Genomic DNA, 27,582 nt, shown 5'->3' on the forward strand with positions numbered 1-27,582 from the left:
ATTTTGGAGGCAAGTTTTTTATCTTCATCCATGCAATTAGTTGAAGTGCCAAAAGTGTTAAATGAAAGATCCACCTTAAAGCATAAAAGAATGCGTGGGTGTGACCACAATCAAGTCCACATTATACGCATCATAAAAACTTGACTTCTTTACTTTCGTTTGAAATTGTGTCAGCAGCATCGCGAAATACCCACTGACAAGCCTGTTGTAAAAATAGAAACCCTCTGAGCTGCACATAGCAGATGGGAAATAAAGCTATTGTGCTGTTAGTTGTAACGGGTCATGATAAAGTGAAACGCATAAATTTCTCAAAGTTATTTCCAAATAAAAGATAATGTGATGAGAAATGTAAGGAAAAAATACCAGCGGGCCATTTGGCAGCCATTGAAACCAGCGAGAGCCATTCATTCAAGACAATCACAGAAAGGAGCAACAGTGCCGAACGCTGGAGCAGGGGAAGGTGCGTCTGTGAAGCCACATTGCCATAACGAAGTTTTTTAGGCGGCGCTAATAGCGCAACATGCAACTCGTAGACCAAATGAGAACCATGAACCAAATGAACAAATGAAGAAGCCATGAAAACAAAAAGTAAACAAAAAAGAAAATAGAAAAAAAGGAAATTCTAACAGTAGCGACCTACGACAAGCAGCTGCTATCCAAGAGAACGTATTCGCCGCAGTTGAGAACCTTGAGAACCTTACTATCGCTGAGTGAGCTCTTTCGTTTATTAACAAATTCCTTTCAGACTCTTTCACCGCTGTTCTGATGGTAGCAGCGAATTGTTTCAAGAGAGCATCCAATTTCAAATATTACGCTGTCCGCAAAACAATATGGCAACGCTGTCTGCGCTCAGTTAAACTTAATTGGTAGCAATGCAAATATAAACAATGGCAATCGCAACAAAAATAAACACTGTCTCTCTACAAAAACTTCTCTGTTTATGTTTTTGCCGCTGCCGAAACTGCTTGTTAGCTGCTGCCGCATTGCGCTCTTCTCAACTCAACTCAACTTGCACATATACTTCCATCTCAACGTCGCTGCAGCAAACGACCTACAGCGGCAGAGGCAGAAGCAGTACGGCGGCAGCAACAGTGACAGCGGCAGCGACATTCGTTAACTGGCGGCGCTTGATTGAAGGCAATTGCCAGCCGTTTAGTTTGTTTGCCTTCAGTCTGATTCTGTTACCGGTCATGTGCAGAACGTTAGGTCGGAAATATTCTTTCGATGTTGCAAACACAGATCTGTTAAAAGAAGAAGAAGCAGAGGACTTCTACTTGAACAGCTCGGTCGGACGTTACTCATTCGACGCGTCGCACGACAATCTCAAAGTGACCGCGTTCGGCGTTGGTTCTTAGATGCGGATTATATTTTTTGGAATTATGTAAATTACTTGAAATGAAAGATTTTGGCACCGAAATATATTTGGCAAATGAAATATATCGCGCAACACGCTTGAATTCAGAATAAAAGTGCTGAAGATTTAAATTAGGAAACAGGTTAGTGGCTGCTTGAGAAGTTGAATGAAATATCGAGTTATTTGTGAAATGTTTGTGCCACTTTTGGTGTTCATTTGGAGAAATATTAAATAAAAGTATCTGAGTAGAAGCATTACAGTGAAATTTGTAACGGTAATGATAATAAATTTCATCAGACAGAATGAATAGATAAATGTTAAACTAAGCAGTGTTATTAAAAAAAGTATCGACAATGTGGCTTTTTCTGATGCTTAAAAATTTCAGGCAGTTTGAAGAGTGAGTTTACAAAAAATATTGTTCTAATTGAAAAGCATATATAAGCATAGAATATAATATAAAGCTGCTTCTGTGTTAAAAAAATTTACATGTTCTAATAATTTTTTTTTGGAGAAATTCAAACAACAATAAATCTCATCGCAAAATGCTGCTTAAAAATCAATAATGAAAAGGTGTAGTCATGTGGAATTTCATGCTTTAAGCAAAAAGTAAGATGCGGTTTAAATTTAATGAATAATTTATGCCTATTGTATTCATTAAAAATATTAATACAATAAATATACAAATAATAAATAAAATAAAAATCAAAATCATTAAAAAAGGAATTGGCTGTTAGTTATTATAAAGGTGTATTAATAATATAAAGATATTAAAAGAATATATTGTTGCTGATTTTATGATATCTGGAATTTTCTTATGGAAAAATAAAAATATATTTTTGGTATAACAAAACCTCTGTAGTCGCTTATCTGAATTACTTAATATTTAAATATAAAAATATATATGAAATAATTTATTAGCTGTGAAGTGGACAGTAAAATTTTGAAATTGTATGCAAAAGTGTTCAAAGCATTAAAAAGTGAACTTTGACAAAGCTTCGGATAATTTCTGCATGTGAAAAATAAATTTGAATTTGGCTTCTTACTACATAGTATGTGAATTGTGGATTATTCATTCGTAGTAGATGGTGAGTTTTGTATACACTTATTTTAAATTTACAGCAAACAAAAAAGTCTTATATCCTGAGTCTAAACTTTTTTCAAATTAAAAAAAAATCGTTTTCGAAATTATGAAATACAAAATACTAATTCCAAATTATAAAAAAAATATTAAATAATTTTTATTGCACTAATAAACTACTGAAACCTATAAAAGTTTAATAAAATTAATTCTCAGACAAAGTGAGCACTGACCAACTGCACTGATCAAGCACTGACCAACTGCAACGCATTAGAATATTATATTAAAATCAGTTTAAATTATGCCATAACTACACGTAAGAATATAAATACAAGTTTTCAAGTTCATTAAATTTTTCGGAAAATACTGCTAATCGTCTTATACTTCGTGGACATATAATTCCTCTTTTTATAACTGGTAGACTTTCTTACGAGGTCATTATAAGAATACAATAAAATATGACAGCAATTGTCGCTATTGGACACTTTATCCAACTTGCACATAACGATCTAAAAATAAATGACAATAAAATAACAAAGCAAATAACAAAAGACAATATTAAATGCAATAAAATGGAGGCACGAGCGAAGTGGTGTCTGTAATGGTGGTCACAACAAAAAACCAGAACATTAGAAAGAATGAGAAAAGTCTCAATAGAAACAAAGAAAGTTGTGTGAAAGCGCAGACTACATTACAATAACTTAGTTATATGGGACATATTATGGATATACCAGAAAACATATATTGTTTGTAATAAACAAAATGAAAGTCAAGTTCAACACTCAAACTCATCATTGTGTATTAAACTGTAAGATTAGATACTGGTCTAGCTTCCGTCTCGCTTTCACGGCTGATTGAGTCGACCAGTCTGGCTGGTAAAGAATACAAATTATCATAAATATTAAGGAGTGTCTACAAGTAAAGAATATGCAAGTATATAAGAGTATTCTAAAAATAGCGAAATAAACAAAATCACCCAAAAATAAATTAAGAGACGAGCAGTTATGAAATAAATGAATGATGGTTAAAAATGAAGAGTGTGTGTAAATTAGCCATATTTTGAAAAAAAAAAACGATTGATTAAGTTGCTTAATTTTGCTTAAATTAATTTATTAACAGTTATAATGAAACATTTTATGATTTCTTCTACATTTTGAAGATAAATGAAGTGACGTGTGTCATATTTTTCACATATAAATGTATTGAGCAAGTTCAACTCATTTCCATATTTGTTTTTATTAAATTAGTTTTGGCTGCATCTTATATATAAATTAAAACAAACTTTGACAGCCTTGTGTCGAGGAAATTATAGGTTTCTGCTGTCATGCCTGCATACAAAAGTGGTATTTGTGATCAAACCTTTGTCAGGATATAGAATTTACTAGTATTTGACTTTGCCATTTACTTCTATGTATGTATAAAATGTCTTCATAAATATTTTGGGTCTTCAGTCGAATTGTTTGTGAAGATCATTTAAAGACATCCGCCAGGCCGTCTATAGCTGTATTATTAGCATTATTTTGACTTGATGTATCCGCCGATGATAGTAGTAGTATTTACCATATACCAAAATATATCCTTAAATTGTAATTTAGTGCTGCTGGTGCCGCTGCTCAAGTATCATCAAATGTTTGTCATTTAATTAATTTCGCCAACACTTACTCACAATTATATATATCAGCCTGCTTAACTATTGCTCTGTTTGTGTGTACCTGACCTCTGCTCAGGACATGACATTTAGTGTCACTGTTTGACATTTAGTTGACAAATTCAATGCTACAGCATGATAATATTGACATTGCGACAACCCAGAATTTCGGTTAGTAACGCGTCAGTATAACTAAGTATATGTGTGTGTCATTTATACCAGCTTTGTGTAGTGTACTCACTTGATAATCAGAATCCAATCAAAGTCAATGGACGATAAATGTTGATGATTACACCAAATTTGCAAAAAAAATATCTTTGAAAATCTCTTTCGTAGGCTGCTATTATATATGTGTGTAAATACTTACTTAAATATTTTAACAAAAGCTTGTGGCTTTTCCATGCATCTGCTGTAGTCATTAGCACTGATTTTGGCTTTCGCTAGACATCGGCAGCAGATAAACTGCAGATTAACAATTTGTTTGCACACTTTTGGCGATTGTAATTTCGAAGATAAAAGCAGAGTTCGTTAACATGCAAAACGAAAGTTATACCAATATTAACTTATTTGTTCAGTTAAATTGTATTTAAAGATAGGACATATTCTAGCTGAGTAAATTTTTACAGAAATATTCACTGGCTAAACTTCTTTTATAATTTTAAATTTTATATTCGTGTGATTGACTTTAAATGTTTTTCGCTTGTGAAGTTACTTATACGCTATGACGCCAATAAGGGACAGAATATTCGGTGTGCGAATAGTTTTTGTAATAAAAAAACGGTAAACGGTAGCCAGGTTTCAAAATGAATAAGTCAATGTTATAAGAAATGCATTGTGTTGTTACATACTCGATAAGATATTCCCAGAAATTACGAATTAATTTCTCTTTTTTGGCATTTTATTTTTTACTATTTCATCGCCAATCCCACCTTTGTACAGCTTAAGGACAATAATATAAATTGTATAAATAAGTGAGTACAAAGAGATATATTATTCTCTTTGATCTCTCAATTCAACGTAATAAATGCGGATTTAGTTGGTGTGAAGATGGACTTTTCTTTTATAATATCTCGCCTTCGGCCATGGGCTACAGCCTACTATTTGAGAAGAAAAAATATTATAAATTTATAGCAAATTCATAGAAAATGTTTGCCAACAAAAACTCCGCCAATGATTAAATGCTACTTATTGGCCCACTGGTTGTCAGCCCCACTTAATTCCCGTTATCCGTCTTCGTTCACCGACCACTGTTGCGCTGAGTATACGAATTATTACAGTTTAATTAAAACATTTTCCGCTACGTCAGCTACACCAAGCGCTTTCCTGTCAATATATGTGTGTATTTGATTACAAAAGCAGAACAAAAAGGAAAAGTAAAATAAGATCCTATGGCTGAATGTGGTGTTCAGAAATTTCAGCAGACAATATTAGCATAAGCATTAGTATTCGCTTTCATTAAACAAATCGCAAACAATTTATTTTCATTGTCGTACCCAATTTAATTGTTATTGCTCCTACAAGGTTCAAGGAGTTCACTTGTTGGCATTAAACTTCAATTTGAATAGCATTAAACTAAATAGACCTGCGCCATAAACGTTTATAATAATATTTCCTGCATGCAGCTGCTATCAGCAACATCGCAGACCTTCATTTAAACTGTTGCTGAAATTTGGATGTATCTCAAAGTCGATTTTGCCGTTCTGCTTCTTCGAATGATATGTACACTTGGCTTCTCTTTCGACAGTAAAACTTGTGGAACTCAATTCACAACCACCAAATAAGAAAAATATTTAAATATAAAGTAGTAACTATAAGCATAAAAAAATAACAAATTGGTGTTCATACAAATGATCCTCTCTTCTCTTCCGCAAGTAAGTCTTTAAATGAATGCGATTACATTTTATGGTTCAATTCTTAATGAGACCGTTGTCATTCAAAGCCAATTGAGCAATAATTATTTGGTAAAGTGTTGTCATTTACTTCGCTTAATTGTGTTTAAAAGAGCGGAGAAGAGGAAGGCCGCGAATAAGATTTCAGCGAAAGAGCAGACGCCAAAATGAAGAAGCTTCATTGCTATACTACCGTTCTCATTTTTATGTAATTAACTTTTTCTTTGTTTATTTTTGTTTCAGTAGTTTGGTGTATACTCGTACAAGTTTGGTTTGGAATTTATTGTTGACCTTTTATGGAGTTCAATAAATTTGTTTTAGATTTAAAGTGATCATTTAGTTGAATGTCATGACTGACGACTACTTCTTCAATAACCTTAAAGTGGAAGTAAAGCTAAACGAGGACTAGCTAGTGCCTAGTGGTGAGATCGCATGCAAAAATTATTTAATGAAAGTGAAACTGAGTCTCTTTCAACTGTCTTATTTAAAATGAAAACAATCGTTTGTAAATATTTTTATGCGAGCTTAATAATATAAGAAAGAGGAAGATCATTATTATTCGACACACTATTCAATGATGTTATCGAAGCACTCAAAATGAAAGACATGCAAGATTTGTTACTAAGCTAGTCTCTCATTTGCCAAACCAATTTTAATGCGACTTTTATGAGCTGGCATATTTACTAAGGAGCCCAGTCCCAACAGATAAATAAATGTATTAGTTCGTTGCACACACTAAAAAAATAATAAAAACAAAATAAATAAATATGTATGAACATCTGTAATGTGAAATTAATTCACCGAGGTGGTTTTACTTGTTTCGCATTTGAGTTTCTTTTCGAAATCTGTCTTTGAGTCTCGTCTGCGTGTTTTATTACTCACATACAAACAAACAGCTGTGTATGTGCGAATGTTTATTGCAATTTTTATACTTTTTTAAAGACACCAAGTGTCAATATGTATGTCAGCTGGTTTATTCGCTTACATATCGATTTCGAATTGCGATATTTTTCTCTGTTAGAAACGCCAAAACAAAAAACTGAAATTTTTGTATAATTTTATGTTGTTATTATTATTTTTGTCGTTGTTTGTCTGTGTGTTCTTTTGCTTAGTTTAAAACCAGTTTAGTCGCACACCTCGCACAAAGAAATTCAAAATTGTCGCCGCAAAGTTATTAGTGTTCAGCAAGTCAGCGCTTTTGGCTTCGATTTCTGTGATGAGTAAAACATACGATCTCGATGAATGTTTGTTGTGATTACCTACGTGTTGAGTGGAACATTTTTCTCCTCTTTAATCAGCAGCTAATGTATTTAATGCGTAGGACATAATATATGCAAGAAATTAATAGACAAAATCTCGTAAAATATTTCGCTTAGTAAAACTCGCATATAAAAACGGTACAAAAGAAGAAACAAGAAGAAGAACAAGTGTAACACAAGTTTCTTACATCCACACATACATATGTACATAGGCACAAGCTTGTGGTGTTTACCAACGCAGTTTTATGCAAATTCATTTGATTTAATTATATGTGTCGGATGCTTATGCCAAATTATGGCATTTTTGTTCGAATATTGATGTACTTAATTATATATTCAAAAATCTCCACATGTTTAGTAAATCTAACTAAAAATAAATGGCTGAGAAGAAACACAAAGTCACTTTGAGTTTCTAACATGAACAAAATAAATTATAATATTCTAGGCGTAGAATTATATAATTTAATCTTAACATTATGACATTAAATATTTAATTTGTTGATTACTCACCTAAAATTATTCAAATCCGACTGTATATATAATTATAATAAAATTTTATTGGGTTACAACATTGTATTTCAATATTCATATTTTTTAAAAAATAAAATATTATATCTTGCTACAAAAAATGTGTTTTTTCTCCCATGCGATATTTTTTATACTACATCTGCTGTATTCATATGTAGCATATAATAGAATATTTCCAAAGTCTACAGAAAAATATTTATATATACATACATATACACATATTTCTATCAGAAGCAAAGACAATTAAATTTGCTTGAAGCATGAAACCTTTTTTTAGTTTTTGTTTTTGCGCTTAAATTGAATTACAAAGTTGTCAAGTTAGAAGAAAATTATAAAAAGCATGTAGTGTCATTTAGAAATGACCACAAGCGTGTTTGCAATAAATTATAAACTTTATGAGGCAATCCGCACCGCAAGCGCTCGGATATTGAAAGAGCTCATTGGGAAGAAAGAGAGTATACTAATACATATACAACATATTGTGATATTTAAAACAAAACGATTAGGAAGCTACTCAAAATTGAAAGACAGAGCTTGGCCGAGCAGAGCTGAACAAATTTACGCTAATTTTCAAATTAATTATTTCATTAGACTCAGAGCTTCCTAGGGATATTTTCAAAGTTATTCTTTGCATAATTTCAAACAACAGCTTTTCTTGATCCATAAACAGTTGCGTACTTAGTTTCCGGTTAGTGGCGAGAAGCAATAAATTATAGCTAATTAAGAAGCTTGGATGCAATATTTTGATTGTTAAATTGCAATTCGTCGAATATTGTAATTCCCTATAGAAGAACATAGAATGGATTTCAATCTTAAAGTTTAATACAGAATAAATTTTTAAACATCTGGGCTTCCAAATGGAAAACGAAATGTCTTCGAAATATGTTGTAGTTTAACAAATATTAATCTGTAAAATATTAAAATCGTGAAATGCGGAATATATTGACTAGGGAGAAACTCCCAGTATTGTGTCACTTGAAATATTGATCATATGTAAATTATAGGTCGACATTTGGTATAATCAATTTAACATTTAACTCATTTGTTTATGTACAAAGAAGAAAAAATTGATAATCAAAGGCAAGCTAAATAAAATTACATTTCACTTAAATATTCATGCCCGGCTAATCTAATATATATGTGCACTTTATACCCGTACTACAGATCCCTAAAATTTTATACATGCGTATGCACTAAATTCCATCACAAATTGCTTGCTGAGCATAGGGATTGGGAAAATTGGTAAATGACCTTGATTGTCGAAAGTGTGTGTTTGTATATAATCCTTACAGTAACGAGCTGAATTTGTGGTAATCGAATACAGTTTTTGTACTAAACACGAACTGACATGTGCCTACTGGTATAATAATGTATAATACAATATGTACGTATATATATATTCAATGATATGATATGATAACCTGTCTCTCAACACATTTACATTTTCACATTTATTGAGTACCTACGCCAATATCACAAAACCAAAAAACAAAAATGATTGAACAAAAAAGATATTTTTTCACCATGGCTTTCACAAAATACAAATACCTGACTCGGCAACTGTTGAACAACGTGTCCAATAATGACAATGTGTCGTTCAATCGCTCATTTACTTAAACATTTCCACATATGCAATAAAATATATAAAAGAATGCATGTTGCTTCTCATATTGAACTACATAAAAGAGGCGAAACCGCACTCGCAATTGAGGTCAGCAAATCCAGCCTACGAAAGCGAAAATGTTTTGCTGTCCTTTATATCCTTATTTTCCCCTCTGTGAGATTGCGGTAGTGGCGTTGCAATGAGTAACGGTATTTTGTTGACATATTGCTTTTCATTGATTGCACTTGAGGCCGTTGAACGCAATTTGTTCTGTGTCGTAAATCCAATAAAAATCGGATGCTCTTAAAAGGCTCATTGAATTTTACTTTTTCTCCTGTTTTTTGCAATAATTGAAGAACCGGCTTCGTTTCGATATAATATGAGCAAAAAAACCACATTCTTATTATTCTGGGAGATGTGAAGAGAACAATGCTAAAAAGAACCTCTGTTGGGGAGAGGAATACATTAAAAGTATGTGTACTAGGGCGCACACTCTATTAGCGACTGTTGTTCTAACATTCAGAACTCCTCTCTTATAAATTTTTTTCCAGAAATTCCATAAAAGAATATAAGTTTTTTTATAAAATAGAACTCACAGAAATTTGCACATATATGCACGCATTTCTGGAGCGTAAGACATTTTAATTAACCGTTAATCTGAGAGTACTAATTGTATTCTCGCTTGCTTTTCCAGTTTTCGTCTCTATGGCTTAGTAAAGTATAACAACGAAAGTAATTAATTTTGACCACCAAAATAGGTAAATAACTAAGTGAATGTGTGTGTGTTAGTGTGGGATTAATGATTAAGTTGTGCGATGGATTAGACTAATGAAGCGTAGTGTGTAAATAGGCGCAGCTTAGTCAATTACAGCCATTTCCTGTGGTCATAATTTTGGATGTAGAACAAACTTCTTTATACGCTGAGTGGCATGATTCATGCAGTTGGACAAAGTTTCTGGTATACTTAATCATACATATGTAATTTAATTGGGGTATACTTTTAACCTTCAAATTTATTATTTTTATTCTAAATAGAATTAAGGAAAAAATATTTACAATTAGCACTTAATTTCCTAGCCCTGTAACTCAGATCGACTTATATCACTGCTAATACACCAACATATATGCACATATTTAAATGAAAAACGTAAAAAACATTTAAAGAAGATCTTAAAGATATTGAACTTGTTAGAAAATAACAAAATATAAGTTGAAATTAACGAAATATGTATATTTTTATTCAAGTTATCGAGTTATTAAAACTTAAGTTCGATTATTTAATTTCACTTTCATTGGCATTCACTTGTTCTAGTGCTAATTATATGTTGCTTCTGGCAAACACTCGAATCTTTATTGATGCTACTTGATACACGGCGACGAAGCTCAGCGGATAAGCGTAAACCACAATGAAGGAGAATATAATTAAGCAGTTGGAGTAATCTAATTACAATCGCTTAAAGGCGCGTCAGCTTTGCATATGAGGATGACTACACTTTAATCACAAATCAGAATTGCCAAAAGTGGTTTTATGATTTGAATTGAAAGACTTGTAAACCAACAGAGATTTTAATGCTGTCACCACATTATTCCTATGAGTCTCTTTCACCTTCTGCGAATTCTTCACTCGATTGCAAATAGTATTTAACTACATTTAAATCTGAAGCAGATAAGTCAAAAAGTATTCTGCCAATGACACACACACACACACACACAAATATCAACGGAAATAAGTGTAAAGCACTTAAGCTTTTGTCCATTTGATCAATGGCATGTAAAGCAGGCCTCCAACCAATACTAAAAACCACAACAAACAACCGCAATGACAGCAACACCACGAATAACCATCAGACTCGAAAATTATCATTTATGAACCGACGCGACATTGAGGGTGTGTGTATATGATTTCCTGGAAATATAAGTATCCAACGTCTGTACATGACTGCTTGCGGTGCCCACGCATATGTAACTACAGCTGTGACAGCTGGCGTTTGTATCCAGTAGGCGCGACACGAAATTGCCAAAAGGCAGCAAATGTTTGGAAACTGGAGCATTAACATGCTGCGTAACCACTTTGTGGCCAAAAAAAAAAAAAAGAAAAAGTGTTTAGTTTGATTTTGGTACAATTTGGGTTGTCACTATCAAAAAAAGCGGTCTCCTATTTGTTCTTGTTATTGTTGGTACTGTAATCGCTTTGTCAGCGAAAATCTTTCATTTGAGATATACATATATACATGTGCATTAGGGTGGGTCAATTTGTATGGAGCAAAAAAAAATGCACCAAGCGGTTATCAACATCGTAAACTACGATGAATTCTAAGAAAATTTGCCCAAGAAACCATGGGTCTAAAATTAAAATGGAGCTTCCGGTTTTCAACGAGAATCTTTTCATTTTGTTTTTTTTTTTTATATGTTACCTATCCACCTATAAAAATTAAACTAATAATAAATAAAATTTCAAACTTTAATAGCTTTAATCTTCCGTATTGCAGTTAACAATTTCATTTTATATCTATATATAAAGCAAAAACTTAACTGTTAAGGGCCAAACAAAATATAATATACTTCTAAAGTTCGCAATTAATTAGTTTTAAGGTCTTGTTTGCTATCCATCCTAGATGTTGCGTTTCGACTTGCAACCGTGACTGCCATAACACCATCACGATTTTTTTCTATAGTTCGACGTGAAACGCTAGTCAGCAGTTGCACAAAGCGCTCGGTTCCTTGAATAAATGGAGGAATTTGTGGATCCGGAAGTGGAAGATTGTCAAATTCTATGTATTCGAGCAAATTTCAATCAAGTTATCCGCCACTTGTGGAATAAAATATGCGTACGAAAACATTTTATTTCTATTTTTAGACCGATCACTCAAAAGAAAAATATATATTTTAAAACATCGCGGCAAGTTGGCAAGTTTAGTTCGTGTAAATCACTTGGCAAACCAAAAGCACTAAAATTTGGATCTGGCATATGCACTAAATTTGATTCCGAGAGATTTGATAATGTAATATCATTAGCACAAGAACTAATTGATATAGGAGATGACTCCATAATTAAAAGAAGCTTAAGTTTTGCTTTAAAATGTTATAATCGCGAAAATCAGAAGCACACACTTCTTCATTGAGTAAAAACTTCTAACTGTAATATTGTATCAAAATAATTTAAAACGATGGTTTCGGAAACAATCGTTTTATTAGTAATTCATCAGCGTTGCTTTGCTTTCTCTGAGAAGTTGATAAAATCATAGCAAACAAATAAAATTAAAAAAAAAAACAAGTGCAAATCAAACAAACAAACAGAAAAATACCGTTATTTGGGAATGGGGCCGTAGTTTTTGCCCAATTTTAATCATTTTCATAATCTCACCTAACTAGGTACAATTTAAAATGTGTACCAAATTTACACGAAATCGATAAAGTAGTTCCAGAGATTTACATATGCACTCAAAAGTGGGCGGTGACATGCCAAAATTTTCATATAGTCGGATTTATGGCTGCAATACAACACCGAATACCAAACTCAAGATGTTTCCCTTCAACAGTTATTAAAATTTCTGATCTTTAGTGTTTTCACAAATTACCGTTATATGGTAGGTGGGCGTGGTTTTTGTCCGCTTTTGATTCTTTTCCAAATATCGCTTACATAGGCATAATGTAATACGTATACAGAATTTGAAAAAATCCAGAGATATACATATGAACTCATAAATGGACGGTGCCACGCCCCCTATAAAAAATTTCTATACTGTCGAATTTTCTGATTAAATACAACATCACATACCAAATTTGAGCAAATTAGCTTCGATATCTACAAAACAAGCAAACAATCGACAGTGGAATAGGAATTGGATTTTTTTTTACAAAATACAATATACGAAAGTTTCTAGTTAAAAACCGGAAGCTCGATTTTCATTTTAGACCCATGGTTTCTTGGGCAAATTTTCTTAGAATTCATCGTAGTTTACGATTTTGATAACCGCTTTGTGAAGAAAAAAATTGACCCACTCTAATGTGCATATATAGTTTTTGTTTATAAATTGCCATATTTTGACTTAGCAAATTTGATTGTAAAATACTTTCATCAGCGTTGTATTTATTTGTTTCACTTTAGTACCTTTTTCGCTGCCACCGTCTCAATTAATGAATTAACAATAATTTCTTTAGAAATTTGTAAATTCGCCGAGTGCAATAAAATTTTACCGACATTTTTATTTCGTCAATAATTGGCGTAATTCAGTGCGGTTTACTAATTAATAATACCAAACGTGTGTATAATTAAACAAAGCAACGCAGCATTTGTGAGTCAGTAACTTGAAAATTTATGTTGATGTGTGTATGTTTACAAAACTGACCGACTTAAATGCTTTTGTGGAAACAATGAAACAAACAAATTTTACTTACAATAAAATTTAAAAATTCACATGATATTGTTTTATAAGATAATTTTATTTCCAAAATAAATTTTAGTTGGAGATTTTTAAAAATTATTTTTGGAATCATTTTTATATTTTTATTGCAACTTTCTAAAATAGCAACGATTGATAGCTTCCCAATAGTTCCTAGTAGTATATCGCTGCAGACCTTATATCAATCTTTCCAAACTTTGATAAATATTTCCAGATTTAATAGAAAAATTTAACAAAAGTTCATAATGTTAAAAATTTAGAAAAAAACAACACAAAAACTCTAAAGTAATCACTATTTTAAACACTTCTTTGAGTACATTGACTCTTGCTTTAAGTATTTTTCTACGAAACAAGCAAAATTCTGTATAGTTATGGATTTCCCCTTAAGGTTTAGTGGTTTTCAAGCAAATTCACGCCAAAATTTTAGTCTCAAGAGATATAACAATATTCCCGCATTTGCTTTTTTCGTGTATGTAATTGAGAAATCGTTTCCAGCTGCTCATTGCATTCGAAGAGAAGTCAACTAATAAGTCTACGTCGTGGAAGTGGCGGATTTGTACTTGCGTATATAAACAAATATTTTTAATAATGTTTTGTTCCTATTTTTCAAAGTGTATCAATGGCCTTTAAGTGTTTGTTAATTTTAATTGTTTCTACTTACTGTGTGATGCCCAAACTGGTATAAATATTATTTATTTAATTTTTGTTGGCGAATTAAAGATTAATTTGTTAGTTCATTGCACTCACTGCGCTAATAAATAAAGCGTAAATAAACAATTGGAATTAGTAAAGTAAATTAATAGATTTTTATGAAGCTGTTTGGTAAACAATTGCTGATAAATTAAGCAAAAAGAACAATGAAACAATTTACATTTAATTTAATAGACAAGTATTATTCTACTTAGAATATGCAATTATAGATTTTAGAGGGATTCGTAGCTAGGTTTGCATAAATATCTCTTGGGATAGCTACATAACGACAGATTATTATTTACAATATCACAATCCATTCTCATAGGTAAACAACTTTTATCTTTTTAAGTCTAAAAATTTGTTGTTGAAAATATTTACATTCGTGTGCGCAGTCAACAACAAGAAAAGCCTCACATCACATCTCACCAAAGCTCCATTCGCCGCCATAAATATATTCGCCGACATGCTAACAATTCCTTTTGGCAACTTAATTTCACATTTAGTCATTGTTTTTTCCCTTCTCCGGCCTCCAACACTTTAATTTCACGCATTTTGGTTCATCATTCATTCATAATACATTAATTTCATCAGCTGTTTGATGTATTACTCAGCACTTTTTCCGTTCTTTATTCATTTCTCTTCCATTCTGTGTTTCTTATTCTTCTTATTGTTGTTCTGGTAATTTTGAGCATCCTCAACTTAATTGAGTGTTTAGGAATGCAAATTAATGCTTTATTAATGTTTAAAGTCGCCTAACTGTACTTCATTAACAACAATTTACGCCCACACACTCATGTTGTTAAATGTGTTATATAATTCATGTTAGAATTTATTTCCTTCCTCTTGTCTTAGCTCCTTCTGGAAAATTTCCTCAATGCTTAACCACTCAATTATTATTTTTTAATAAAATGTCCTTTGGTGACTTGACAAATATACTAATCTTAAGGTGTATTAACCAAAACAAAAACAAGGAATGTCCCATATGATTAAATTCTTGAAATTTTAAAGAAAAAACAAAATGTGGCTGGATGTGCATTGCAGACGAAAACAATTAATCAAGTCAAATAAGAGCGTTCCCAAAGTTCGTATTTCTGTTATTTGTTATGAGAATGTAAGTCATTTTATATTTGTATTCCCCCTAGTTTTTCAATTGTGGTCATAATCAATTTATATAAAAACAAGTTTTTCACGAAAAAAAACCATTTTCTTTCATTATCTTATTAAACTCTTCAAATCCCTAGAATAGTATTCTAAGCGTCGTGTGGAAAGTAGTCACTCTAACATTAATATTGAGGTAAAAAGGATATGCGCCTACACATATGTTAAATATAGGTACATATTTAATAAAGAAAAGAGAGTTTAAAAATATTAAAATTGTCGATTTGCATAAAAAATATTTGCAACTCACATTATCCACTTTACAACTACGCAACTAAATATTATATTACTTTTGCATAGGCGGCGTTGAATAATTAATGGATTGCTGACGTTACGGAAACGCCATAAAATAGAAAATGGATGTATGAAAATTAGGAAAACGTCTATGTTTAAAGGTCAATTGTTGTTTGGAATGTTATTGTTGTAGTTGTACACTTGTTTAAATATTTGGCACTCAATCAACGGAATAGAATGAAATCGTAATAAAGAAGCATTGATTTTTTTTTTTTTTTTCAAATAAAAAATGAATATAAAGTGCACAAAGATTTACATTTCTTATTTATTTTGTATATACGTTTAATACATAATAAATATCAGCGATGGAAATATGTGCATATGTAAATAGCGAAACAAGTTGATGATGGTGTGATTCACGCAAATGCTAATAGAAATAATCAGTGTGCTCAAAGATATATATTTGAAAATATCCATTGGACTCTATTCATTCATTCTTTATACATATATACAAATATAAATATATGAACTCTCACAACTCAGCCACTGCAGATGCAACAGTTTCCATATCTGCGCTGCTACAAAATGAAAAATGTGGCATAAATTTCGCACCGTCAGAACCAAAATAGAAAAGGAAACGAGAAGTAGAGGGAAAACAATGAAATCTGTCTGCAGAAATGTAAGAAATGTGTGCTCACACGTGCTTTTCGATCATGTGGATATGAATGTATTTATTCACAAATGTGCGTTTAAATATGCGTGCTTGGTTTTGTTTTTGTTTATTATCATAGTGTGAATCTAATTAATATGAATATGCGATGACAATAAAATTCCAATTATTGTCAAAAACATCAAATCAGCGTCGCTTATTCTTCACTCGCATACATCATCATTTTGTGTCTTTTTTGTGCGTAATTGCATTATAAATATATGTGGCAAGGTTGTTTGGTTTTCCCGCCAGACATCGTTGATTTATTGCCTCCACACATTTGAGTAAATCGATATGATTGTGTGAATCTCTAATTAATTGCCTTAAGTAATCCATTAAGATTGAAATTGATATTACATGGAGTTAGGAAGCTTTTACTTTATTTAAAGATTCTTTCCAACATTATTACCAAAATTAAAATACATTTGTAAAGTGTCTTTCTTCTGTTAAGAATTTAAGTTTTGAGCAAAATCACAATAATAAACATTTTGCAGAAGAATTTTTACTTAAAATACTTTAAACTTTACCCTTGTATTTTCAATTTACAGCTTTACATTCATAGCATTCTATATAAAATGAAAGACTTTAATATTTCTAACAATGAAAATACATAAGTACTTACTTGAGCATATGAGCAGCTATATGTTAAAAACTTAATCTGCTTGGCTCGCCATTCGCGTAGGTGGCTGCTGACAGTAGGGGAAAATTGCAAGTTCATGTACATTTATATTGAGAATAAAGTCAACTTTCTACGGGATTTGCAACGATTTGTAGAGGTTTGTAGATTCAGTGGGATGTCTTGAGCATCAAGCAAATATTAAACTGCTAACGTGAATTTGAGTGGAAAATAGCTTTTATGGATGTCTGTGTGTGAGTGTAATAGTTGTTGAATGAATTTTTATGATGTGTACATTTTTGTATGCCCCCAGATTGAGTTTAGAACTGTATTGTCGCATAATCGCTTGTTGTTATCTTGCACATTCTGCTTTGTGTGGACTAGTGCCTTAGTAACCAAAAATGTATATTAAAATAATACAAGAAATAGATGTTTTACAGATTATCTTAACATGTCTACCAACATATATAAATTTGTACGTGTTAGTACTTTGCTATTTGGAATCCTACAATGTCTGTCTTATCAACTATATAAACTAGATAGCCATATTTCGAATTCTAAGCGCATTCCTATAAGTAATATATATGCAAATTTAGTGGAATATCGACAGTTGTGATTTGTACAGGAATGCTGAATGACTCGACATGGATGTCAACATTGAGTATAAAAACATACTGTTATGTGTTTCACTTCTAGCAACAGTGAAATATATGCTCGTGTGTGATGCGTGGATTGTGCTAACTGATTCTGATGTTGCATATGAGTACAGTGTTACATGGTGCCCTGAATAGTTACCAATTTAAATGTAATTGTACTCTGCTAAACTTATTATATCTGTTACGTATTTGAAAATACGGAGGAGAGTGTAAATTGGTTTTATGTAGCTGCGTACATAATAAAAATAATATATATATTATATGTCCACGCTTTTGTTATCAAAAAATGTGCATACTTAAATCACTGGAACATTATTTTCACACCAGCTGCATATGAATATGGAAACTAGTGGTGTGCTACAGGGCGTATACGTTACCAGTACTACAAGTTTGATTTATTTACAAAATCATTCAATGTGTTGTAGTGTAAAGTCTGTCATGAGAAATTAATTAGTGAAAGAACAATAACATACATAGTAGTCATATCAAATAACCATGAAAATATTATTATTCGTTTCGAATGGATTGTTGTATTTATCAAAATAAAAGCAAAAATGGAAGTTTCACTGGATTAAACATCGCATATTGGTATACCTAAATCTGTTATTATTCCGTTATTGATAATGTCATTTCTCGTCTTCTTCAACTATATTTTCGTTAAAATGTTAAAGTAACAAAGAATATCCATCATATTGAGGATTATTTCACATTAAGAGTTAATTCATTCATTTTGCTTGTATACTAGAACGCTCAATTGCAGAAGCTTAAAAGATTAAACTCCGCATATAGTATATGTATTATACATATAATTGTTGACTAATATCAACATAATAATTGTTTCATTATTTGCCTTACCACACATTTGCTATACAAAAATTTGCAAATATCTACAGATATTCATATTAATATATATGTGCATATTCAACATATGTGTTTAGTACTACATTTATCTACCACCCAAATCGTCGAACAGCTGTTGATAGTGGCTACCAGTTAATTATCTACTCATATTCCAACGAAGCCACAGACAAGTTTTTATATTGTTTTTCGTGATTTATAGCTTCTATGAGCGCCTTTTATTCTTATATTATCAATCAATATGCATCTTATGTTGAGTTTTTTTTTTATTTTTCAAATAATTAGGAGTAAGTTATTTTCCACAAAAGCAAAGGTTTTTATATTTTTTACCGGATTACCGAGAGAAATAACTAAATATAAACAAATCTCAAATATCATTATCTCCAATCGATATATTTGATAGCATTGAAACGGACGTCACGAGCGACATAAATTATCACAGAAGCACAAATTGAAGTTGGACACATGTACATACATATGTATATAGTAGGCTATGAAGAAAATATCACATATAGTATTTTAGCGAATTCTTCAGATATTTGTATTCTAAAAATAAATTCCAGAATTATACAAATATACGGATCTATCGGTTTCCAACCAATCACAGATAGAACTTTATTGCATTCTTTCAATCAAAAGGAACTATTTATAAGCTATTTACTATATACGTATCTAAACTTTTTTCGAATAAAGCGCAAATTGTAGGAATAAAAGAGTTCAAAGTCATTAGCTAAACATGTTTCATCTGCAGTCACTTTTGAGGCACAAAAAACTGAAAATAAAACGGCACCTGGAGCTTGGTGGTGGTGAATATAACATCAGACAACTTTTAGAGTCAACCAGAGTTGATTTATTTCTGCATAGTTCACCGTAGTAGCAGCATGCATTCTACCTTTTTACCTGCTTCTTGTATATAACAATGTCTTCAAGTGTAACCTTTTGGCACGCAAAACACAAATTCCAAGCCATTTCATTTTCCGTTGAGAACACTTTAAGCTCGTAACTTTTGAGTTAATGAAATATGAGTTTAACAGAAATGCGAGGTTATTTACCGCACAAGCAGCGAAAAGTACATAAGTCTCTTAAATTAGTTTGGAAGTTTCTATTATAATTTGAGTGTGGACTGTAAACTGTGTTTTTTATTGTTGTTTACAATTAAACCCTACTCACTAAGTGAAGGCTAGCACCAGCAAGTTAACTCTTTCCGTTTTGTTTTACTACAGACCATTCTACAAGAAATTCTACTCGGCTTTCCCAAGTAATATTATACGCTAAGTACTTAAGCTCAGAAAAGCTAGGATAACAATGAAGGCTTATTGAGTATGTATATAATTCCCATATATGCAGATTACTGCAAGGCGTTCACCTTGACTGCCACGTGTTTAGTAAAGAAGATTTTGAATATATATTGTTGTTGTTGCACGACTAAGAACAAATTGCTTAGAAATTACCGACGCTACTGCACGAATGCATATAAGTACATTAATTCGTTAATTGAGACTAATATTTGACAGTAATCCTTTGTAACGGAATAAAAATCTAAAACTGCCTAAAAGAATCTTCGATATGTCGATAAGCAATGGTATGGTATTGACTATAAACCTAGTCTAGTTGCACTGATTTTAGAAAATGGGATTCCACTCTATCATGGGGTTATAAATATCGGTCTCTGTGATTGAAATAACAAACAAGTATCTACAGTATGGATTTTTTCGTTGTCGAAGCTGTATTCGACGCTGCTTTCAAATAACCGTTAAGTGATTTATGTTTTCACGATGAGCCGCTGTCCTCAATTTATTGCATTCACGTTCCTGGTCATAGCAAGCACCATAAAATTCAGACACGAGCTGGGAAAAATGCACACGAAAGTTCATATATAAATATGTGGTCAAGTGCAACAGCAAAAGGCTGCGTTCATTGGTTCGTCCTTGCACCATCGCTTAAGTAAACATTATCAACCACACGCGTGTTGTTTATTTATGTCTCCTGCATGGAAATTTCCAAAGCTGTAAAATAGCTTACAAAATGAATTAGTTATTCCCAGAAAAAGGGCGCTAAATGGTCGTTGATTAGATTTTTTCTTAATTTTATTTTTACAAAATGCGTACTTTTAGGTGAAATCAATGTCACACTTCATAAAATATAACTTTGCCAATTGTAGAAGAACTTAGAAGAACTAGATGGAAAGAATAAGTCATTGTGTATCTTTAATGTTTGCGCTGAAAGTGTTTCGAGAGCTCAAATTTGTCAAACTCAACAGAATCCCTGATAATTACTCAATTGTGTTAATGATATTATTAACAGAGTGTGAGAAAGCGAAAGTGAGCTGATATTATAAATTTGCCATGTCATGCTATGTAATAAAATTAAGAATATTAGTGAAGTTGATGACTACAAGTTCAACACAGGACACTCTTGTAACTAACTCAGTTATTTACACCTCAATTTGAACTTTTACCGACTCAACTGGCATTACTAACCAAGCTACTTGAGAGCTGCATCATAGGTATTTTTTACCTTAATTAATTTGCCTAAAACGCCATGAAATTTTTGGGCGCTTCACATAATCCCTGTTCATTTCATTTTTTAAGTCAGCAAAATACGAAAATACCGTTATATCTACATTCTCAGCAACAAAGAGTAATGCCCTAGTTATCAAAGAATTTCCACCGAAGAGCAGCACCCTACAGTAAACAATCGCAATTAGGCTTAACTGCTGGGACTTGTAATGTCAAGCAGTCAAAAGGACTTAGCTGGAAGCATAGGCGAAGAGGTAGGCAGACGATCAACGTTAAATGACACTCGTTCGGTAGCTCGGTAGCTAAACACCTGAGTGCCCACCTACATGCTATTTGTGGAAGTACTTTCAATTACTGAAAATTTTACACTTTTCTCATTTTGCTGACCACGAAAATTGTTCAAACACCTACGCATGAAATTCTAGAGAAAGCGAGGAAGAAAGAGATAGAGGAGGAAAGTCGTTAATTGTCAATGGAAAGGACGTGTTTTGAAAAAAGTTTTAATCTGAACTAATGAATACGTTGGAGTATATGTTCATATATCTGGAATGTTAACGGTGTTAGAACTTTTTCAAAGTTTGTCCCTTTTCAAGAACAATGCGTTGCACAGCTTTCACTTCTTTCAGTTTGTATTTATTTAGACTCTCCTTTTTTAACCTATAAACCACAACTCTACATTCGAATAACTATTGTTCACAGAAAGAGTATTACCAGCAAAAAAATATACTACAGAAAAATGTCATGCGATATTTGAAATAGATAAAAAAAATCTCATGAGAGAAATTTAGGATATCCGAGATTAAAAGAATCAGCATCACCAAATAACATATTTCTCTCTATGTTACAGCCAAGACCGCGCCACAACCAAATAAAATGAAATTTCACAAAAGCAACTAAGCTCCACCCCCATCCAATGCAGCAATTACTTCCTCCTGTTAGACAAGATGTTTTCCCACGCACTTTGGCACCCTCAGCTGGCAACGGGTGCCATTGCCGCCGGTACTTTGGCCACCGCCTCCACATCCGACGAAATGTTGCTGCTCGATGATGAGGTCGCCATAAATCAAGCGTACTATACCAATTCGCAGCTCTTTGCCTTTGACTCGTCCTCCATGGTGGATCTCCAGCAGCTGCTGCAGAGCGAAGCGTTCAAGCACAATATGTCACTGACACTGAATATCTCCACGGAGAACCTGACGGATCTGCTAAACACCGCGCAGCTGAATCAGACCCGGGAGTCGCCGCAAGAGCAACAGCTCCCCATGTCCGTCTTGATTACGCTCACCGTCTTCTATGCCATCATATTTGTGGCTGGTGTGTTGGGTAATCTCATCACATGCATTGTCATATCGCGCAATAAATTCATGCACACCGCCACCAATTTCTATCTCTTCAACTTGGCGGTGTCGGATTTGATGTTACTGCTGTCAGGTGAGTATCATTTATGTTGCACATATTTTGGATAAAATACAGACAGATATAAAATTTTGTAGCATTCTAGTATTCAAAATAAATAATATTATATTTCCATTATATATCAATGTTTTGAATTTTAGGTGCGCCTCAAGATGTTTACAGTTATTGGTATCCCAATGCCTTTCCATTTGGCGATGTAATTTGCATTCTTGGCAGTGTCTTAGCGGAGACAGCCAGCAATGCAACCGTACTGACAATAACAGCATTTACCGTGGAACGTTACATAGCGATATGTCATCCATTTCGGTGAGTACAACGCGATTCAAAGCAATTAACAGTTTTATTTCACTTTTATGTTCAGCTGACACGTATAATCAACCGTTAATGTAATTGTACAATTAAACTAATTTGTGTTTTCTTTACTAAGTAAGGTGGATTTTTATTTCACTGTTGAAGACATGGTTATTTTTGGACATTTGCTTTCGCCCTTTTCTTTCACCTTTTAATTTCAACTGACAAGTATTGAGATTAATTGCCGCGATACGCTTGCCAATTTTTAGGGCACTCCACACAATGTTGCTCTTTCTCGATTAGGTCTTTAATTTACACGAACATACACAGACATACTTGGACTCTTGAAAAAACTTATTAAGTTTATTTAGAAATATATTTTTGTATCCTTCAGTTCAGCCTTCCATGCGCACCTAATAAATGACTATCCCTCCCTCTTTCCCGCTATATCTTTATCGCCTAATTGCAGACAGCACACCATGTCGAAGCTCTCGCGCGCTATCAAGTTCATCTTCGCCATTTGGGTGACGGCGCTGCTGCTCGCTCTGCCACAGGCAATGCAATTCTCTGTTGTGTCCGAGCAGGGCGGGACATCTTGCACGGTAAGTTCAATGGGTTGTAAATGTCCATTGAAAGTGTAGTAGTCTAGTGGTTACCTTTCCTTTCTCATAAATTTCCGTCCATTACACGTTCAAAAACTTATTTCTTTGTGTTGCTATCTTCCCTCGTTCACAGATTGGCAATCACTTTGTCGAACATGTTTTCGCCGTGTCGGGATTTATCTTCTTCGGTGGTCCCATGACGGCGATTTGTGTGCTCTACGTCCTGATTGGTATAAAGCTGAAGCGGAGTCGCTTGCTGCAGGCTATGCCACGGCGTAGTCTGGATGTGCATCGTGGGATCAGCGCTCAAAGTCGTGTGATCAGAATGTTGGGTGAGTAGTTTATTGTTGTTGTTGGTAATAATATAATTCGATGTTTATTATTTGAAAGATGTATTCAAGTTTCTGAGTCTATGCGACTTACTCCGCTGCACTATGTTTACAACCTAATATTTTCAAACTTATTCCTCAAAAGGCATTACACAATCCTTCCAATACATTTTTATGAAAACTATGATTGTATTGTTATATTTGAGGGAATTAGCACTTAAAATATTAAATATTCCATGAGCACAACAAATATTTACAAAATTCCTTCATGTGATTTCATCACGCACCTGTTGCGCCACCACAAATTCGGCAAAACAAACAAAGCGAAATAGCTCCAAATAGCCGACGAATCTCAAACCTCTCTAATTCAGGCTAACTCACACTATACCAATCCTTTTAGAGGTTCCAGTTCAATATGCCTAAGCAAATATTTACATAATTTTGTGTTGGCGTCGCAAACAACACGCCTGCTCAAGTCAATTAATGTCATATTGAGCAGCGGGCGATCGCTGCCGTAACCGCTTGCCACAGCCACTCGAAGGTGTTCTATCGCGGTTTTGACTTACCTTTTGTAGGAGTCCGGTATGCACGCGAAGCCAAATTCAACAGGCTATATCGCCAAATGAAAATTTTAATATAGCAGACAGATAGAACCTTAACCAAACGGTTGCTCCAGTTTATATACATATTCCATATCTCATTGACTTTATCAAAAGTTTTTGTGACTTAACCAATGATACCCGTTTTGTATGGAGTCATCATTCCCATATTATGTAGAATTATAAATCATAGACGAGTTTAAGTTATGCTTGCTTGTTCGTATGTTTTTCTTTGTTTCTTCCATTTTGTGATTTTTTCTTTTTCTCTGATGGCACGACATTTACAAATGTTTTCACCCTCTCTGCGTACAACAGTTGCCGTCGCTGTGGCTTTCTTCCTCTGTTGGGCACCCTTCCACGCGCAACGCTTGATGGCTGTGTATGGCAGCAGCGCGAACATTGAATCTCAACTGTTCAAAGATGTCTTCGAAGCTGTCGACCTCATATCCGGTGTACTATATTACCTCTCGACCTGCATCAATCCGTTGCTGTACAACATCATGAGCCACAAATTTCGTGATGCTTTTAAGGTGAGCTAAACTCACTTTAGTGGGTAACACGAGTGAAACAAATTCTTCATTTGTTCATTAATTAAAATTTACAACTTATATCGTCTCAATATAAACTCATCTCAGTCTCATCTCGTATCCTCCTCCCATTTAAATCAGCAGAATATCATCATATCTCATCTCAACTCGTCTCATCACCTCTTCTTTTCTCTAATTTGTTCATTTTGATGAATCTTCTATCATTTCATCGAGTTTATTAGTTCCCCAGATTCCAAGATATCACCTCATGATACTTCATATAGGTTTTTCCAATCTATCGACGTTCCATTCATTAGTTGAGATCCTTACCTTATTACATATCTTTTGAGAGCCGTTTGATTTCATACACTGACATGAACCGTTTAACTTTTTGAATTAAAGGATATATTTAATTCTCCTTCGCAGGTAACCTTAGCTCGTCAATTCGGACTCCCCGGACGCTCACAGAGTCAAAATCACAACTACAGGTCCCTACTGCGACAGAACGGTTCCATGCGTCTTCATACAACGGTGAATAACAATGCTCTCGATCACTACCACTCTTACCGAGTTATGCAATTGCATTGTCGTGACCAAAGCCATCATTTTTCTCTGCAGGACAGCATCCGAACAACAACAACGACGACCACAATCAACAGCAGCGGTGGAATGGGAAGCATGACTATGGGCGGAAAGGGTGGCAACAGCGTTAGTCGTCGTTCATCCAATCGTTCCCGTTACACCTCCATCGGCTCGCAATCTCCGCTGACGACATCACTGAGCAAGCGTGATGAAATCGCCACCAATCAACTAAATGGTTTAACTGCAGCAACCGCAGCCAAACAACAACAGCAACATCATCATTTACTGCAATCTCAACTATCGCAACGGTCCAATGGGGCCGATAGCAATATACTACTAGACATAGAATTGGACACAGCGCACAACTATTGTCACGGTCGTCCGCAGTCGGTGGCCATAAATTGCAATCGAAGTGATAACTTACGGCGCTCCGTCATTAGCAATAGTATGGTGCATACGGCGGGTCAGGCGCGACCTCTTTTCGATGATCGCATGTCGATTAATTCGCAAGAGTGGGACAGCAGCGCTAATCAATATGAATTGGGCGATACTCTTTGTATGGGTGAACTTGAGTCCGAGTTAGCGAAACCCGCCACACCACACAGCCTGCCAAGGGCGCGTATGTCTGTCCCTCAACCAGCAACGACCATACAGCCGGTGAATTCCATAGCGGAATTGGACATTCATACACCGGCACGTACACGTCTTAAACTTTCAAAAATAATCAGTCGACGTGACCAGGACACTGTGTTGGCCAAGTCTGCACCGCGCGCTGAACTAATGCGAATCGCCTCCAATACCAATAATATGCCTGCCTCACCGTTTGCGACGTACGAAAACGATAAGAAGAAACAGACGCGTAACGGTAACGGCGCGCGGACACATAAAAAGTTTGATGCACTCACCGGTATGTTTCATTGGCGCGCACGTAAAAAAGAGCTGAAGGGTCGAAATGTCGGCGGTGGTGGTCCAGGTGTTATCTCTACTCACACCCACACACCGCGAAATGCTGTTATGCGTAGCATTTCGTCTCCAACGCCAGTCCTGATAAAGGCCACGTTACATGTGGAATTAGAAGGCCAGTATTTGTGATATAGAAACCAAGGACACGTAAATTACTAATAGAACTGCGGTGCTCTGTCTCCAGTATCGGATACTCGATGTCAACAAGGTCAAATTATGCAGCCTCGCAGTTAATTCTGCTCACATATTCGTTCGCATTAACGTCACAGCTCCACAAATTGATGCGATCAAGCTTCCTCAAAACCTCAGCCAGATTGTTCAATACATAGAAGTAAGTGGTTTTCATTTTTCAATTAATATCAAATTGGTCCATTTAGCGATTGTTGCAAACAGGTCACAGGTCACTTTAATTTACTATGAAGTTTTTTGTGGGTCGTGGGCTGACGTCACAGCTGCAATTAATTTATGCACATTTCTCTGTGAGCGTCAGCATGATTTAGGCGTCTTTTGCTCCAAATATTCCATTGTCGCAATGAACTGAATATATTAGCAAATTGTGTCTGCCGTTGACGTATGTTGCAACTGGGTAAAAGTGTGCACAGAGGCCACTAAAAGGCCTAAAATTATGTTTTATTACTAAAGGAGAAACGCGGAAAAGTATTTATATCTTAAATTTAAGGGGTTCTCATTTTATGTATATACATGCCAGAATGTCTATTTATTAAAACCTTATAAACGCATTTCATTCGTTTATTTTTCTATATTTCAGAACAATTACCGAAATTAGTGTGAGTCAGCGAGGAGTCGAATTGCGATGGCAGCTTCCTCGTGACTTGCATACCCGGCCATACTGACTTGGCGGCCTGAAGAAAAAGAGAGGGAGGGGAACCAAAGAAATGCTATACCGGAGTATAAAAATCGTTAGACTGAAAGTTTGAAAAACAAAAAATTGTTCTAAAAAAATTGCTTTAGATAGTTAAAATATTGACATTTTTATAAAATGTATGTTTTTGAATACACAAATGAAATATATATATGTAGGTTGGTAAAAGAATCAAGTAAATAAAC

General features: G+C 33.9%; 1 protein-coding gene across 4 annotated transcripts; it reads left to right on the forward strand.

Moving 5' to 3' along the window:
• Positions 1–1,034: 1,034 nt before the first annotated feature.
• Positions 1,035–26,845, forward strand: LOC105209213 (tachykinin-like peptides receptor 86C). 4 transcript variants are annotated; one of them, XM_011179511.3, is made up of 8 exons: positions 2,062–2,439; positions 22,053–22,636; positions 22,762–22,927; positions 23,382–23,514; positions 23,648–23,846; positions 24,758–24,972; positions 25,396–25,500; positions 25,588–26,845. In XM_011179511.3, the coding sequence occupies exons 2-8, from the start codon at positions 22,150–22,152 to the stop codon at positions 26,641–26,643; spliced, it is 2,361 nt and encodes a 786-aa protein (XP_011177813.2). In that variant the 5' UTR covers positions 2,062–2,439; positions 22,053–22,149; the 3' UTR covers positions 26,644–26,845. The 4 variants fall into 4 exon arrangements, with proteins under 4 accessions (XP_054087706.1, XP_054087705.1, XP_011177812.2 ...); XM_054231731.1 differs by lacking the exon at positions 2,062–2,439 and adding an exon at positions 1,035–1,960 and having other exon boundaries at positions 25,396–26,845; XM_054231730.1 differs by lacking the exon at positions 2,062–2,439 and adding an exon at positions 1,035–1,496 and having other exon boundaries at positions 25,396–26,845.
• Positions 26,846–27,582: the final 737 nt, after the last annotated feature.

Source organism: Zeugodacus cucurbitae, chromosome 2, assembly GCF_028554725.1.
Source record: "Zeugodacus cucurbitae isolate PBARC_wt_2022May chromosome 2, idZeuCucr1.2, whole genome shotgun sequence".
Taxonomy (NCBI): domain Eukaryota; kingdom Metazoa; phylum Arthropoda; class Insecta; order Diptera; family Tephritidae; genus Zeugodacus; species Zeugodacus cucurbitae.